This window comes from Coturnix japonica, unplaced genomic scaffold (assembly GCF_054131305.1).
Source record: "Coturnix japonica strain WE unplaced genomic scaffold, WE-NBRP24 Scf040, whole genome shotgun sequence".
NCBI classification, from domain to species: Eukaryota; Metazoa; Chordata; class Aves; order Galliformes; family Phasianidae; genus Coturnix; species Coturnix japonica.
Window position 1 is genome coordinate 2,940,100 of NW_028188943.1, and position 16,855 is coordinate 2,956,954.

At 39.7% G+C, this 16,855-nt stretch overlaps 2 protein-coding genes and 1 long non-coding RNA gene across 3 annotated transcripts; 2 read left to right on the forward strand and 1 right to left on the reverse strand.

Moving 5' to 3' along the window:
• Positions 1–231: 231 nt before the first annotated feature.
• Positions 232–2,031, reverse strand: LOC146753003 (zinc finger CCCH domain-containing protein 11A-like). The gene is made up of 5 exons (XM_085531059.1): positions 2,019–2,031; positions 1,812–1,976; positions 1,236–1,514; positions 852–922; positions 232–403 (listed from the first exon to the last, which is right to left on the reverse strand). The coding sequence occupies exons 1-5, from the start codon at positions 2,029–2,031 to the stop codon at positions 344–346; spliced, it is 588 nt and encodes a 195-aa protein (XP_085387185.1). The 3' UTR covers positions 232–343.
• Positions 2,032–3,034: 1,003 nt separating this feature from the next.
• LOC146753004 (kinesin-like protein KIF20B) lies at positions 3,035–14,613 on the forward strand. The gene is made up of 9 exons (XM_085531163.1): positions 3,035–3,378; positions 4,948–5,034; positions 5,157–5,273; positions 5,466–5,604; positions 6,909–7,093; positions 9,992–10,103; positions 10,556–10,626; positions 11,089–11,235; positions 13,041–14,613. Exons 3-6 carry the CDS (start codon positions 5,223–5,225, stop codon positions 10,082–10,084), a joined length of 468 nt encoding a protein of 155 aa, XP_085387289.1. The 5' UTR covers positions 3,035–3,378; positions 4,948–5,034; positions 5,157–5,222; the 3' UTR covers positions 10,085–10,103; positions 10,556–10,626; positions 11,089–11,235; positions 13,041–14,613.
• Positions 14,614–15,060: 447 nt separating this feature from the next.
• LOC146753005 (uncharacterized) lies at positions 15,061–16,855 on the forward strand. Its single transcript, XR_014940321.1, has 3 exons — positions 15,061–15,124; positions 15,351–15,422; positions 16,642–16,855. It is a non-coding gene; the product is annotated as an uncharacterized LOC146753005 (long non-coding RNA).

The window sequence follows — 16,855 nt, forward strand, 5'->3', positions numbered from 1 at the left end:
AAAAGCAAGTGCAGAGTCTTGAATCTGGGAAGGAATAGCAGCAATTATCAGTACAAGGGCATGCAATGTTGTGTGGGCACATGGGTGTGCAAAGGAAGAACAGTGCTGGGATGGGCTGTGGTGGGCCAAAGATGCATAGTGGACCGAAGATGGTAGATGCAACTCTGGACCAAAAGTCGTGCAGCAGCTCATGGAGTGTCACTGGACAAATCAGGCTGTGCGCTCTTTGTGAATCTCTAATTGTGATGGTTTATTGATTGACTGCAATCAAACTACAAGTACTGAGTTGGGCAGCAACTGAAACACCGCGCACTGCAGCCGCTGCCTTGTGATGTTTCTCCTCTCAGTCTTTCAGCTGCAGCTTCTGCATCATCTCTGCAAGGCTGTTCATTGCTGCAGAGAACTGGAAAGAAACAAAGCAAGCATAGAAGTAGGACAGAAAAAAATCTAGGGAGATCTCATGAAGAAACTCTGACCAGTAAACATCCAGAATGTCCCCGTGTGGAACAGCATGTTCCTTTCATTCAGGTCACTGACACTACTTCCCAGGACACACTGCCTATGCTCTGTCGTGGAAAGGCTGTTTCAAAGGTTGCAGTGCCCGGCATGGCAAGCTTCTTTATCACAGCAAAACCTTCTGGCTGTTACCAACCACATCCTTCTCAAGACAGAGGAAGGCGTCCAAGCTCCCCATGGCAGCTCTCACTGACAGTGTCATTTCCTCAAACACACAGCTGGCTGCTTTTCTATTCCATTGCTTCCCTCAGGATTTTACCATCTCATTCATATCTGACAGATGGAGGCACTGAGACCAACAAGAGAATGTGTGTCTGTGTTCACCAAGGTCTCACCTCTATATGTGCAGCTCTCTGAGAAGCCTTTCTCAATTCCCTTCTCCTTTCTTTTTGTTGTTGTCTTCTTTCTATAAAGCAAGAATACCAATGAATTCATTTTGTTAACAGCAAAACTGCAGAAACATGGGTGCTGTGAAAACAAATGGCAGTCCAAAGACAAAGCAAATGGGACTAGGAAGCCTCTCAGACATTTCCAGGGGGACATACAGAAGACCACTGTGAAGTTAACAGAAAGAGATGCATTTAGGTATTCTGGCACCTCACTGCCTTTGGACTTTGTAGCCTTCAACTCTTATTCCCTCTACAGAGAAGGAAAAAGCAAGCCCTAAGCAAACTCAGTATGTTGCTCTTCACCAGGACGGTACCGCAGCACCTTCTTACCTCCTTGCTTGGAGCTCAGTGCTGGGGCAGGCCCAGGGTGTGCTGCTAGGGCCGGCACACTGTCTCTGTTCTGGCCTCTGGCTCTTTTGGTAGCAGGCAACTGCGCTGCAGTCTGTTTCTCTTTGTCCAAACCCTTGTGTTTACAACCAGCCAGGGTCTTGGAGACAGAGCTGGGACCTGCTGTTACAGGAAGCCCTCCAGCCTGAAGATGAGCTCCCTCTGAAAGCACTTCCTGCACCACTTTCACATAGATGTTTCCATTTGGCTCCTGGCGTACATCTGTTATAATCAAGAAAGGAGAAGCAGTAAGATTTAAAGAGTGACCAAGGCTAATTTCTGTAGCAAAATGGGCCACAATACTAGGAAATCTCATCTTGCGTGTTCACAGTAGCGGATCTTAGGATCTGAGCTGAAGGGTGGGTTTGCATTTCAAATCTGGACAGGGAAGGTAATTGTAAATCCCAGGGATGAAGACCTCAAGCAACACGCAGCAAAAGGAGTATGAAGAAAGAATGGACAGAAAGCCTAACTAGAAAGACATTGAATTAAACCCTGATGCCTGTTGTGCATCTGTACCTCTCTTGGGTTCCACGTCACAGGCTGCAGTCCTCCCCAGACTTTCCGCAAGGCTGCGCTTGGCTGGAAGACCGCTTGTGTCAGCTTCTGGCAGAAAGGAACAAGCAATACTTGAAGAGCATCTCCTGGGAGGAAGATTTGAGCGCAGCCAACCACCAACTTCCACTCTTCAAGTGTAGTTCCTACCACTTGCCTTTTTGCTGCTACAGCATGGTGCCATTTCTGCAGTAAGCACAGATCTGCAGTGGACTTCCTTCACTCTTCCATCACACACGCACCCCTTCATGCAGCCCTATTTAGAAATACCCACATTCTGGAAAATACAGACAAAAAAGAAACAGGCAGAAAAGCGGCACTAATACTTTGTCACTGGTGGGAATCTCCACAGAAAGTGCTGTGCTAAAGGTGTGAGGTTAAGGGATCATCACTATCAAGATAAAAGTCACAGCATGGAAGATTTAGCGATGGCGTGCTGACTAGAAGGAAAAAACAACACTTACCTTGGAGCTTGTTCATTTTCCCTCCTATCATCGGATATCTTATCATCATCTACGTAGCTCTGAGGTTGGCCAAAGCCTGTTGCCATGAGCTTTGCTAAACGCAACAGTGCTGTGGCTCAGAGGTATTACACCGGCACATAGCATAGGAGAACTCCATAACCCAAGTGTCGAGGGAAGAAGAAAGGGGAACTGTTACAATTAATTACGTTCACTAAATTGGTAATTGTAGGCTTCTTGTCACACACTACTGCCTACAGCAAAACAGCACAGATGTTGACAACTGTGATTTCTGCATACAAGCAACCACTCGAGGCTGAGCACTCTCTCCTGTCCCTTTGCCATTCCTAGAAAGACCCAGAAGAGCTCAGTGTTCTCTTGCTGTTAGTTTACATCCTCCAAGCACTTCCAAAGGCACGCTGCTCTGTAGAAAAAGCTGAGCTGCCCAGAAAGTTTGTGCAGGAAGAAGGCAGCAGTGTCAGTGCACGTCATCCTGGGGGATCTGAAAGCATTTGTGAAGAGAACAGGGAAAGAAGAGGGAAGAGAGCAAAACCAACAGGCACTAGCACTGCTGCCCACAGGGGGCGGGGCTTGAGGCAGGGCCTGTGCCAGAGGGGGCCTGGCACAGTTAGGGCCAGCTCAGGGCCCAGAGCAGAGGGGGAGCAGGCAGAGGCAGGGCCTTGGGGCCCAGGATGGAGGAGGACCAGGCACAGCTGGGGCCAGCTCAGGGCCCAGAGCAGAGGGGGACCAGGCACAGCTGAGGCCACTGCAGGGCCCAGGTGAGAGGGGAACCCAGCACAGTCGGGGCTGCTTTGGGGCCTGGGCCGGAAGGGGGCCGGGCACAGCCAGGGCCTATCCCCCTTTTTTGCACATATGAAATGCTCCCAGCTGTGCTGCACAGCAGAACATCTTTCAATGGAGATGAAAGCCTGTGAAATGAAAGAATCCTTTCTTATTTCTTTCACATTTGTGTTTGTTGACTGCAGTTCCAACCAGGTGGACTCGCAGTGTCTTGCAAGTGACACCTGGAAGCAGGTACAGACTGGAGACACAGCACCCTCAATGTCCAGGTGAGTAACAGCAGCCAAGGAGGCCTTTGGGCTCTGCAGGGTCCAAGTGTGGAGCATTACACACAGGAACAGCTGAGTATAAAGACAGTGGCAGAGCTGCAGAGCTTGCCATAGTAGGGAGGCACAGTGGCTCAGCTCATTTCCCACAGTAACACAGGAAATAAGAGCCATGAGGGAAATGCAGATGCCTTCTGCCCCCATCAGAGGGGAGGAATGAGCTGCACTTCCACAGAGACATTCCTCTCACAGCCACTCACACCTCAGGTGTGGAGGGACGAGCTGGGGCTGCTGGTGGCAGCTGTGGAACACTGCCATCTGTGGTGCTCCATCCTGCCCTGGAGGGGCATGTAGAGCTGAGGACCTTTGTCACTGCACAAATGACTGCAAGCAAGATGTAGCAGAGGGAACATAAAGCATTTAATAACTTATCATACAAAGCAATGAGTAATAGAAATGACAGTATTTCCAACCAAATATCCCCCATCCTAGCAGTCATGCCTGATCTCTACAGTCCCACCCAAACAATTTCCCAGCCCCCTCCAATTCATCCTCACTATCCCACCCCTGAATTTCCCTCCCCCAATTCCCACACTAATTACCAGCATGCAGGGCATGGGGAACACCTGTTCCTTGTGTGCAGGCACCTGGAAAAAAAAGAAGTGTCAGGGAACTGGGGGTCTGTAGCAGGTTGTGGAGGCTCTGCATAGAACGTAACCCCAGACCACAAACCCATCAGCTGCTGGGGCAGCAGCATCCCTGTCATTGGGGGATGTTGCCAGTGGTGGACAGGGACACAGGGAGAAGCCACACCTTGGTGTAGCTCTGATCTGCTCTTGTCCAGTCCAATCCTCTATAGCACTTTCCATCTTCTGTCCTTTGTTCTTAACCGTATCCTTCCTTCTCTTCTGCTCTTTTTCTTTCTTTTAGGTGTCTTACCTGTATCTGCTTTTCCCCTCTTCTGTTCTTTTACTGCTCTGGTCAGCATCCAGTGTCTGCACCACAACTCTAGGTTTTGGGATCGAGAAAGGTACACAGGGCATAGATTTGTACAAGAAAAGCTCTCTTGCTGTGCCCAACAGGTGACAAAAAGGGGCCCTCAGGACCACAAAGGCAGCTTGTTTCTCCAAAAAAAAATAAACTTAATTCTTTTCTTTATAAGAAGCATTAGAATCTTACAGAGAAGATGAAAATCATCTTCACTATGCTTTTAGACTGTGCATAGACTAGACCAAGATGTGTGGTGTTGCTTTGATACCTTATGAGGAGCACCGGTATTAGTGGATGAAGCTAACATTGTCTCAGAAGCACAATAATGGAGTACTTTTGTTTATAGTTGGCCTGAATGCAGTACAGGAGTGTGTTGCAGTAGTACTTGTTCTGAAATTCTAGGCTCTGACTAAGAAGTTTAGCAGGGTCCAAAGCACTTGTGAAAACAGTAAAATATTATTACTTCCTGTGTTAACAAATGAGTCTGTTACAATAGGATGATGAAAATAATGCTGCTTTAATGTGCTAATCATCAAACAGAGGATCTAGTCAGATTTCTAACTTCCAGCTCTTTAATTTTAGAGGTCTAGTTTGGAGCCTAGGGGACACATACAAGTTTGCCTGCGTATTAAACCCTTTACGGCACGGGAGAGAGCAAATGGGTCACAGGTAAGGCATTTATTTAATCATAAACAAAAAAACAACCCTTAAAGTATATATGTTTTCTTTCCTGTAAGATGACCTTTTAAAACTTTTTTCATGCCTGCATTACTTGTGCTTCCTTGTAATAGGGATGTGTTTCACTTGAGGACTCAACAAGCATTATACTGAAGTCCCCTAAGAGCTCATTGGGAAGAATGAGCGATAAAACTTTAGGACAGGCAACACAGAAGTTCACCTTTTCACAGGTAAATTAATTGTCTTTAAATGATTTTAAGTTACTTATGGAAAAAGTTGCTTGTCTTCTGTTACTTCATATAAAGCAAACAAGTTTTTCTTAACTGTCTTTAGAATTATCAACGTGTATCTGACTCCTTACAAGTACCTAAATATTGCTTAAACAAAATAAAGAGATTAACCAGCTTCTTGGTAACATTCAGGTGTTTGGACCTGAAGCAACTCAAGAAGAATTCTTTGAAGGTACTGTGAAGCAACCAGTGAAAGAGTTCTTAGAGGGATGTAATTGCCTTGTTTTTACGTATGGCGTTACAAATGCTGGGAAAACTTACACATTCCAAGGTATGAGCAGAAATGCTTTTTCCTTGAATATATTTCTTAAAGTGAGAACTACTTCTAGAAGAGAGAGATGTTATGACTTCTTACCTAGTTACTCAACAGGCCTTGTACGTTGCCTTCTTTTGAATATTAGTGGCCTTGAAAAGTCGTCTTCTTCCATAACAAATATTACTAAATTTACAAGTGTGTAAGACAGCATACACTACAGTAACTTTGGTTTTTGTTCCTACTGTAAATGCGTGCATCTTAAATGCTGTTCTTTATTTGAAGGCAAAGTATGTTTGAGTTTGTTTGATTTATTGTAGGCAGAAATTAAACATTCTGAAACATTTGATCAAGGTATTTCAATCTTTTTTCAAATTTCTGATTTTAGTAATAACAGCAGCATAGAAGATTGTGTTCCCTGAGCTTTAGTAGTACAGAAATAATACATCAATCTCCTTTCTGGCTGGGAGCAGTTGTTTTTTATGTTTAATATTGTCATAACAAATGAAACGATTGGGTTCACAGGAAACAAATTCCCCTTATTTCTGTTATTTAGTGTTCTGTTACTATGTATTTCCAATAGTTTTATATGCGTGGAGCTGAAGACTTTCCCATAGTAATACCTTTTTAGGACTTAAATATTAAGAATCAACAGGGTAGTATGTTCAAAAATTATCTTTCTATGCACCTTCCATACAGCACTATAGAAATTCTTCTGCGTATTGTCCTCTCTTGTGTTCATGACTGACTTTAAAACACTGAAGCTTGCTTGGTATTTAGTGACAGTGGAAAAACTAAGGCGTGAAGTAGGCAAGATGTGGAGGTAGTTGTGTGCTCCAAGAAAAGGCAATGGGAAAGGAGCTGAGTTACTCTAACAGTTTTTATGAGACTTGTAGATATTTCTAAATAGGGTTTGTGGGACGAAGGGAATGTTGTAGCAGAGACATCACTCTGGTTGTTATTTCAGGGTTGTTTCAGAGCGGGAAGGGAGCCTGGTAAACAGTTGAAAATCTGCACGTCTGTTAAATGTGGGAGTTTGCTGTGGGTTATTTTTTCTTCTTAAGGCTAAGCTTATGCAGAATATTCTGGCTGTTTTAAAGTGATGCCCTGTAATGTCTAAGGAATGGGATGTGAGCTGTTGCTTAAAGCCAGTATTTTTCAGGGAACAGTCTAGAAACACTGCAAACATTGCTTCAGACTGTAACTGGCCTCTAAATTCTTTGTGTATACTTTGAGATTAGAATCAGTTATCTTTGTCTTCATTTACGTTTATATGTTGCTTACAATAGTAACCTGGCCCTTCTTTTGTGTATTGCTTACAGGGACAGAAGATGATGTTGGTATTTTGCCAAGGACGATGGATATGTTGTTTAAAACTGTTGGAGGAAGGCTATACACAAAAATGGATCTGAAACCTATTCGGTGGAGAGATTACGTAAAACTGACTAATGACAAAGTGAGAGAAGAAATTGCTCTTAAAAATTCGTTGCTTCGTCTGACAAAAGAGGTAGGAAACTACTTTATAAAGAAATGATGAGTACATGCATCTTGTGATAGTTCAGTGTTATCCTTTCCATTCTGTAATGAAAGAGGGTTCTGTATTTACACACAGTTTTCTATTTGTCTTTCTGTTCCTGCTGAAAAAGAATGAAGCATCTTATTAGTGGTGTGCTACACTGCACTGGGGTATTTTAGTTGTGGAGTATGTTAACTTGATCTTACTGATGAGGTGGTTAAGTGTGGACTTCACAGTGTGAAAGGCAGGTGGCAGTAAAATTCCTTCTGAATTATTTCAAGAGCACAGCTGAGTATGAAGTCTGGCTCCAATGATCTTTAAGTATTTCGGGGAAAAACAACACCTGTCTTCTACATGAACCAAAGATGTGTAAAACTGTTTTAGGTTTAGTGAGTATGTGGAAAGAAAATGCAGTGGACAGCTATATGCTGATCTCATCCTACTCCATTAGAGAGTTAAGATGTGATCGTGCGATATAGGTGCCTCCTCTAGTTTCAAGAACCGTGTTCCTAGGTAAAATACTTGACCTTATAAGCTAAGTAGGTACAAGCTTTGCTGACTATACAAAGCCAGATCTGGGTGAGTGTCATGTAGATGAAAACTTCTATGTTAGAAGTTTTACTTCTAAGCATACTGTATCTGGTAGGTGAGATTCCTCCTCTTCAGTAGATGAGAATTTCTTTCTACTTTTGTGCTCTATAAAAAAGCAACACAACCTGAAGCCTGGGAACTGAGTATACATCTATGAACATCATGAGATCTACATGTTGGGAGCTATTCTGTATTTTCTATGACCAAACTACTTAAAAATATTATATTTACAAAATTTAGTCATAACTTCATTTGTGTAACACTTTGATAGCCTGAGTTAAGAAATAATAAGCTGCTTGTCTACATTAAGTGATCGAGTATTCTACCTTAACTTCCTTTTCTGAGAGTTGACCTAATAAGCCATAGGATATGGAAGTCCTGAATTAAGAAAATCCCAATAAGAAAAATATTTCAGGAGTCCAAGATTCATGAAGGGTAAAATGCAGATTATAAATGGGCTATTGAAAATCATCTTATTAAATAACTCCTTTTCCTGTTGGGGATTCTCTCCCTATTTGTTCTTTTTCTTTCTGAATCAGGAAGCTGAAGTGCATCAGATCTTATAGTAAAGGAATTGTCAGAAATGAGTAGTAAGGTGAAACCAGTCAAAACATGTAGCCAGGATTTTTGTGTTGGCACCTTGGAACTATACTGTATTGTTTTGTGGTAGAGCAATACAGCTGCTTATAAATAAATAAATAAATGCAACCAGTGGTGTATTGGTGCTGTACATCAAGAATAAATCCTAAAGTCTCTGTTTTCATTCGTAGGTAGACCATCACAACAGCACTAATGACAAATCCCCAGCTGATTCTAAGGGTATGTTTTATATTAAACAGTAGCAATTAGAAAAGCTTCTGTAAGGTCAACGACTGGCTTTTTTGGCTAATGCTGATAATAAAAGGATTATTTAGCTTTTATTTGTAACAGAACGGAATAATGGGCAGGACATCTGGGCAGAAAACAGAAGGAATAAAATGGCTAGGAGACTACTGGGACATCTATCATAACCTGGTTTTATGAGGTGAAAGTAAAACAAAGAAAAAGAGTATGATTTGTGATAAGATCCCTAGTGGTTTTCCGACAGGCCTTTAGGGCACTTAAGAACTCACTAAATACTTTTTTTTCCCTAAAAAGTCAGAACGAAGTGTCCTTACTAGTTCAGTTCTCTATATTGTAAAGACTGAAGAGTTCTGAATATTTCTAACCCAACTATAGATGTTAGATTGGGTTTTGGAAGTGAAAAAGCAAGCTTTATAGCAGGCGTGTCTTTGCAAATGTGTAGGGCACGCGTCTTGACTTCCAGATACTTGGTGTTTGTATGAGAGGTGGGGATTCTCTGTGTTTATGTTCTGGGAAAAGTTTTAAGCTGTAAGCTTAACTATTACTTATTTTTAAATGCAGCTAGTTTTACTGTCTCTACATTGACTTGTAATATTTTCTACTTTGCAGGTGCAGAAAATCTCTCAGAAGGATCAGACCAACTTAGCAGATTATCTATAGATGATTTTGTGAAGTTCTCTGGGTTTCATTTTTTGAGATTTACAATGAATGTTTTTATGATTTACTGGCTCCTTTATCAAATGACAGAAAAAAAAGGACACTTTGCCTTGCTCAAGACATCAAGGGATATTCTTACGTAAAAGGTAACTAGAATACTTTGCAAACTGCCAAGCTTGTCATGGAATAGTGTAACATGTTTCTTCTGAGATAGAAAACTCTTAAATGTGTTCAGTGTAGCTCTAGAAGTGTCTGCTTGAATGCGAAGGCAACAAGCTACATGTACGTATCTGCATCTTCAACAGTATTCTCCTTATTCCTGTACTTTGCCCATAAAGCCTGTGTGAACTCCACTGCCTTCATCATCCTTGAAAATGAGAGCCATACAGTCGTTATAATGCAGACAAAATCCAGATAACCCATCCCCAATAAAAACTACAAGCTAAAACAAAAAACTTCTCAGATTGACTTCTGCACCAATGAATACAAACTTTCGGCTTCTGTAGTTTAAGAACTTAGCTTTTGTACTTTCAGTACTAAGGCTGCTTGCTTAATTTGGATGGAACATACTTTAGTATACTGGTAGGATAAACTGTTGTGCTATACTATACCTTGCCCTTTTCTGTGGGAGGAAGAATCTTAGTCTTATCTGCCATCAGCTTGTCGTATGTTTGAGGCAGAGTTAATGAAGTATTTTATTGTCTTAACTAAATGTTCTTAGTTTGTATACCTTATTTCTTGTTCACTTACTCTTTTGCTAGTGAAGCTTGCAAAAATCACTTTTCCTTCTTTTGAAAGGTTTGCAGTGGGTTCAGATTTCTGATTCTAAAGAAGCTTTCAGACTTTTTAAACTGGGACAGAAACACCAGAGTTTTGCAAGCACAAAGCTAAATACTTGCTCCAGCTGAAGGTGGGAAACTTTCACTAACACTGGGTGTAACATAGTGTGGGGAAGAGGGATGAATGAAAATATTGTTTATGGCTTTTTTTCGGGGAAGAGGCTTTAAAAAGGCTTGATATCTAGTGTTCCATGTGATATTTTGTGACAGTTTGTGATTCTAGTGCTTTGAACTAGAAGGATTAGTCCTTCAAGCAGATAAGTGCATACAAAAGCGAAGTGTTTTATCAAAAACTCTCAACAAAACAACTAAGCCTTCTTCCATGTAAGTAATGGTGGTTCATGAGGGGGAAGAAAAGCAAAATAAACCAAGACAGAATGTCTCTTTAAAAGGTTTAATGCATCTAGTAGAATTATTGTTAATTGAATCTGGAATAAATCCAGCAGTGTTTTGAACAGATGTTACAGATTTTAGAAAATGTGTGTATTTCTGGCTATTGACCTTGCTTCATTTCTCCTTTTAGCCACAGTATATTACAATTAAGGTACTAAGAATTGAAGACCTTGAAATGCCACGAGTGACACGAGTCAATGAGTAAGTTCAGAGCAGAGTTCCCTTCTTCTTTTAGGATGAAATTGTCAGTTACTTTCAGTATTGATGTATTGATATTGGGCTACGGACACTAGGTTCCCTGATACAGCCCCCTGTATGAGTGGTGGTTCCCCATTTCCTGTCATTATGCAGTACTAAACCATCAAGTTGTAATGCTGTTCTATATCTTGTGCCCACTGTTCCACACAGTGTTCCTTTATCCTTCTCACTCAACTTCTGAACTAATGTAAATCCTCAGAAGGAAGAATATGGCAGAAAAATGGAAGCTGTGTTGGAAAAGAGTTTGGCAGGAAGTAGTGTGCAACTTCACTAGGAAAGCAACATTAAAAAGCATGAAAGGGTTCAAGAAATTGTTCCTCTAGGAGGAGTGGTTGTGTTGGAAATGATAAATAATCAATGTACATTCAAAGGCAAGAAAACTTAATTTTCCTTATCTGCCTTCAGATTATCACTGTGTGATCTTGCTGGTTCAGAAAGGAATACCAAGACGTGCAATGAAGGTGACAGACTGAAAGAGAGTGGAAATATCAATGCATCTCTCCTAACTCTAAGCAAGTGCATTAGTGCACTCAAGATCAGTCAGCAGTCAAAGTAAGTCCTTGTACAAACTGTAAACTAGTTGTAGATTTCAGATATCATGTACAATGTTTAAACTATTGTTTAAAGTGCAGTGTACGAAACTATGTTATGAGTGAAAACTATCTGTAGGCTTCTGCAGATGTGTGAAGACTTAATGATCTAAGAAAGTGATCTATAAACTTGCCTTCTTTTTGTTGTTGTTTTTTGTTTGTTTGTTTGTTTTTTCAAATAAAACCATTCTAGTTCTAAATTTCTGAATGTGTTATCATAGACTTAAGCAAATTAGCGTTGTGGTTTTTTTGTTTTTTTTTTTCTGGCCTTGCCTTCTCAAACAAGTCCTGGGGCAGATTATAAAATTTGTTTTCACTATTTTCACTTTAAATGTGTGAAATGTTAGACCTTTTCCTCCTTTGTTAGTTAGTTGCATTTATCATTTAGTTCTGCTGTAACAGTTTTCCTCAGGGATATTGCTGTGCTTTGTCCTAGCCAAGAGACATGGTCAGAATATATATATTATATATATATAATTTGGAAAAGAAAAATTATATATAGATATATATAATTACATATATACATATAGATATATATAATTACATATATATATATATATATATTTTTTCCAAACCTTGATGCAACTTCATCATTCTTTCTGATCTAGCTAACCAAATTCAGAGAGAAGAAAGCCTGCTTGCTACTTCTGTCTGAGGTTGTGCTCTAAATGAGTGCAGACAGAGCTTTCTGTATTTTAAACAATGTAGTATTTATTTACAGTCACAGCTGGATATAATTGCAGAATTCTCTGCTGATTCTCATTTGAAGGTGTCTTTCTGTCCCAAAGATTAGGTGAGCTCTGTGTTCATGAAATGCCACACTGTGCCTGGTAGCCTATTCAAATTCTGTTATGCTTAAAAGTAGATGAAAATAGGCCTTGCTACTGGATTAGTCTCTTATCTGTCTGTCCTTTCTAGGGAAGAAGGATTCCTTAAAATTAGCTGCTGCTTAAAGTGCTTTGATTTATTCAGAACTGTTTTATTTGTTGGTCCTGATCACTTGAAATTTTAACAATATGGGGGAAATGTAGTGATGACTTTGATAGTAATTTTCTTTAAAATAAGAACTCATTTACCACTCCTGCACTAAAGCTACTTATGGGTCACGTGTGTTGTGACAGGAGCGTAGCTATGTGAAGCTTTTAGCTCTGTTGTCAGAATTCAGTAGCTGTAAAGAGTCCAGCAGGTAACCTCACTAGAGAACAGTGTGTTTAGTCACGCTTTAGGAGTTCTCTCCTAATTTTCTGTACATCACCAGCTGTTTGATTCAGTGACTTAACCTTGGTTTAGGAAACACCAGAGATGTTGTGATAAGTATATGCTTCTTTATTTCCAAAGTATTTACTATTGTCCTTTCCTAGAGACAATATACTGAGAGAGTGGTTATCTCTGATTTTGTTGGGTACTGTTTTCTTAGAAGTAGATAGGTCAGTTTGCCAGATGTGGTAAGGGAAAGAGAAAGGTGAGAGAGAATTTAAGCTAACGTGAGGCTGTATGACCTATCTTAGGCTGGATGTTGAATGTACTTTTTGTTTTAAATGTTCTCGTGGGTTGTCTAAGAAGATAATGGCTGCATAGTAGCTGGAACAATCATACAACCTGTCTGCAAACTAGCAAAAAGATTAAATTCAAAACAACCCACAACTCAAAATGATTTAAAGACTAGTGCAGTTATTAATGTGTTGTCTTCCACTTGGATAGCTCTCACATTGAAATGAAGCTGTTAACTTCTGCTAATGGGATTTGCTGTGGTTTTTGTCTTCAAAGGGTGCAGCAGCACATACCGTTTGGTGAAAGTAAGTTAACACACTTTCTTCAGGGATTCTTCAGTGGAAAAGGGAAGATACACATGTTAGCAAACATCAGCCAGTGTGCTTCAACCTATGAAGAAACACTCAATGTGCTAAGATTCTCAGCTATTGCACAAAAAGTGAGTATGTTGTAGTCTATTTTGTTGATCAGTACTTATGATTTGCATTTAAAGAAAAAATTCTGTTCTTCTAAGAATATGAATCTATTTGTGTAGTATCTGTAGTGAATCTGGGTGTTTGTCTCCATACAGCAGTCAGGATTTTTAATTTAGTGTTTTAGTTGAGCTTAATTTTCCTACAGAGTTTTCTAAAAATCTCTATTGGGGTCTTTGTGTTTCTTTGGGGCGTGAGGGCAGAAGCATCTTCTGAGAATCTCATTCCTAAAAAGTATTCAACCTAACAAGAAGCAACTTGTTACATCTGGAGGAGATTTTATGCTATTTACTTAATTTTTCTCTCTTCTCAAAATATGATCCCATGTAGGAAAGCAAATCCAGCTACACCATGTGTTGCTGCTGTTGTAATTTTGAATATTGTCCAGTTCAAGTGTTGACAAAAGAAGTGGAGCAGCAAAGAGTTTGAAAAGCTGTGTTATGGCCATCAGATGCTTCAGTGGGAAAGTGGGGGTTAAGCGGAATGGGTAGGAGTGAGTGCTATGATATAACACTGAAGAAGTTAAGCTGTCAGATCAGTGCTACAGTCTTGATGGAAAACTTTGAAGTGCTGAGAGTTTGTGTTTGAAGCACAATTGATGGATGTGTGCCCTTGGATTGTGGCCTTATCTGAAAGTGGTTAAGTGTGAAAGTAGAGGGAGCAGCCTATGAGGGTGATGTGGCGCTGCAAGACAAAGAACTGAAAAGATGATGATCAGTTGCATTGAATGCAACTGGAAACTCAAAACATAAAAAAAGCAGAAATCTATGGCTGCATGAAGTGGCAGTTCTTGTACATTGTTTGCCTAGTGAAACTCTTGAGGTTAAAAGCAGGATTGGAGTCTGCAATAACTCTTTTGTAATGTCTTGAAAACTGGTTTAAGTAGTGACCAAACATCAAATACTATAAAATATATTAGCTGTTACTAGAATGCCACTTATCTTCCCCCCATATGAATCACTGTCATGTTGTATGTGAATTTGTGAGGTGGGTTTTGAAGCTGAAATTAAAAACTTCTTGTATGGCTGTCTTCATAGTGGCTATCCAGACTATCTGTAGAAATAACAGCTATTATGTAGTCAGCTATTCACCAGTGTTGATCCTGAGGGCATTCTTGATTCTGTGCATTATGATGTCATGGATATTAAAGAGCAAGCTGAGGCAGCACATAGTTCCATTGTATCCCTGGAGGACCCGAAGGAAGATATTGGCTGGTTTGAAAAGCAGCTGGAGAAAACTAACTTTGAACTGATGGAGACCAAAGAAGAGCTAACAGAGAAAAACACCAAACTACTTAAAACTGAAGAAGAGCTGATGCAGAAGAACAAAGGTGAGTTATGCAATGTGAAAGGTAGAAGACAGAAATAGTTCATTAATCTAAAATAGAAGTAACCAGTTTGAGTAGGAATTAGAGGAGATGTTCTACCTTTGGAACCATAGCCTGTAGATAAGTGATAGTTTGTTCCTTGTGTATATTCAGGTTCAGCAATTCCACGGTTTTTGGTTATTTCTTTTCTTTTTTCCCCCCTCTCCTTTAAACTGCAACTAGCAGCTTTACGCTTTCGTAAGTATGGGGTTAAATGTCTATATCTTGATTTTTACTTTTATATTGTAATCTCTACTCTTCTTTATGTCTTGTTGATGCAATGTTTTCGTTCCAAGAAATATAGAAAACTTTTGAATCACTCCCAATAAGTGAAGACCACATGCAAATTAATTAATCTGTTCAAAAGCTACCTAAACATTAGAATATCTGGAAAAATTGATTACTTAATAAACTATCTATTGGCTACTTATGTAATGCAACCTTTTCTGTGTGTTACAGACTTTGAAATGCAGATGATTAAATTGGATGAGTCTGTTGAGCAACTTAAAGAAGCAACTGAGGTAACTTTATCAAGATGTTGTGTAAAATTGTTTTAATTAATTAATTAATTAATACCAACTTGTGGTAGCTTAAAATGCTATTCCAGTAGGCTCAATTAATAGATTTCTTACTGAGCTTAGCTTAACTGAATTTGCCTTTAATGCATTGTGTAATTCAGCTACTTAACACTACATTAGAAACTGATGACTGAATTTTTTTTATTTTTTATTTCCAATCTCAATCAAGGTGCAGAAAGATGACATTATTACAGAGCTATAAGACTTAAAATCTCATTTAGAAGAAAAAGTAAAAGATTATGTGAGTTTTACACATCTCCGTATCCTTATACAAAAAAAGAAAAACACTAATTCTATGCTTGTAATCAACACATTTTTGGAAAACTGATTTTCTGTATGTAGCTGGTACTCGCTTGAAATTGTAAACAATTCAAATTTATCTGAAGGTAGTTGTTGTTAACACAAACAACAAAAATATCAGCGTGTTCCACTAACTGCTGCCTCACACTCCTACATCAGAGGAAGAGCAACAGTAAAAGTATGTTGAGTAGAGTTGGAAGTACGAGTATGAATGGTCAGGATATCTCCACGTTCTATGCAGTCCATAAAACTTTATCCTGACTAATGTACTGCGAGCTACTGAATATGTGAAGACTAGCTTGATTAAGTACGTGTGCATACCACTTCTGGTGGTTTTTGTTCATTTTTTGATGTTTGGTAGCCTGAAGTAGCTCTGAAAACATTTATAGTTAATTCTGTCACTCAGATCTCTAACCTTGTAAGCTTAGCAACTTGACCCTTCTTAATCTTTGACTGTCTGCATCATTGCAACTTAGTATTTCCATGGTATTAAAGCTGACTGTGATGAGTAGTCATGTCCTCACCTATTACTTCTTCCAAGAACAAGGCTCCAACTCTATCTGTGAGATTGTGTGGCCTGAACACTTCTGAGGCTTTTCTTTTCATAAGCTACTAAAGATGAATAATCAGTCCTTGGCAGTGCCAGCATGGCTTAACAATCGTCATCTTGTAAGTAAGGAAGCTTCACTTGTGGTCAAGGACACAATCTAAAATATGCGTGACAAAGCTGACTAAGCTTTAAGGTTGGATTATATCTGTCACGATGAAAGTGATTTTAGCAGCTTAGCAGAAGTGTGATGTGATGAACTTGTATGAGAGCTGACCATTTGCTCTTTGACCATGTTTGTAATTTTGTTGACTTCTTGGAAACAGGAAATTCTTTGATAAACTGGTAAACTCTTGATTGTGTGCAAGTCTTTTACTTTGTAACCTGCTAGGCTCTTGCTTTCCCTTGTATACTCTACCGAGTATTGCACTTGTCATTATCTGAAGGTGTACTTGTTCTGTCTGCTATTGAGATTTGTAACTGATGTCTATAGAGTCACCGGGTAAATATTTTAGCTGTATGGTTTTGTGTAAATATTTGCCTACAGAAGATTACTGAGACTTAAGTGCTCCTTTTGTTAAGCTTCAATGTAACTGATCTTATATCAATACAGGAAAAGACTACCTACCATTTAACTACCATTAAAGCAGAACCGGCAGAAGAGAACACTAATAAAGGAACTGAAAGCAACCAATTTTCAGTGCTTTCAGTTAAAGCACTGAAACAAGAGAAAACTGAGTTGGAAGTGGGAAGAAAGCGCAGTACTGATGAAGATAAGCCTACTGTGGAAGAGCCACCTCCAAAGAAAGGTACAGTTTCTTCCATCG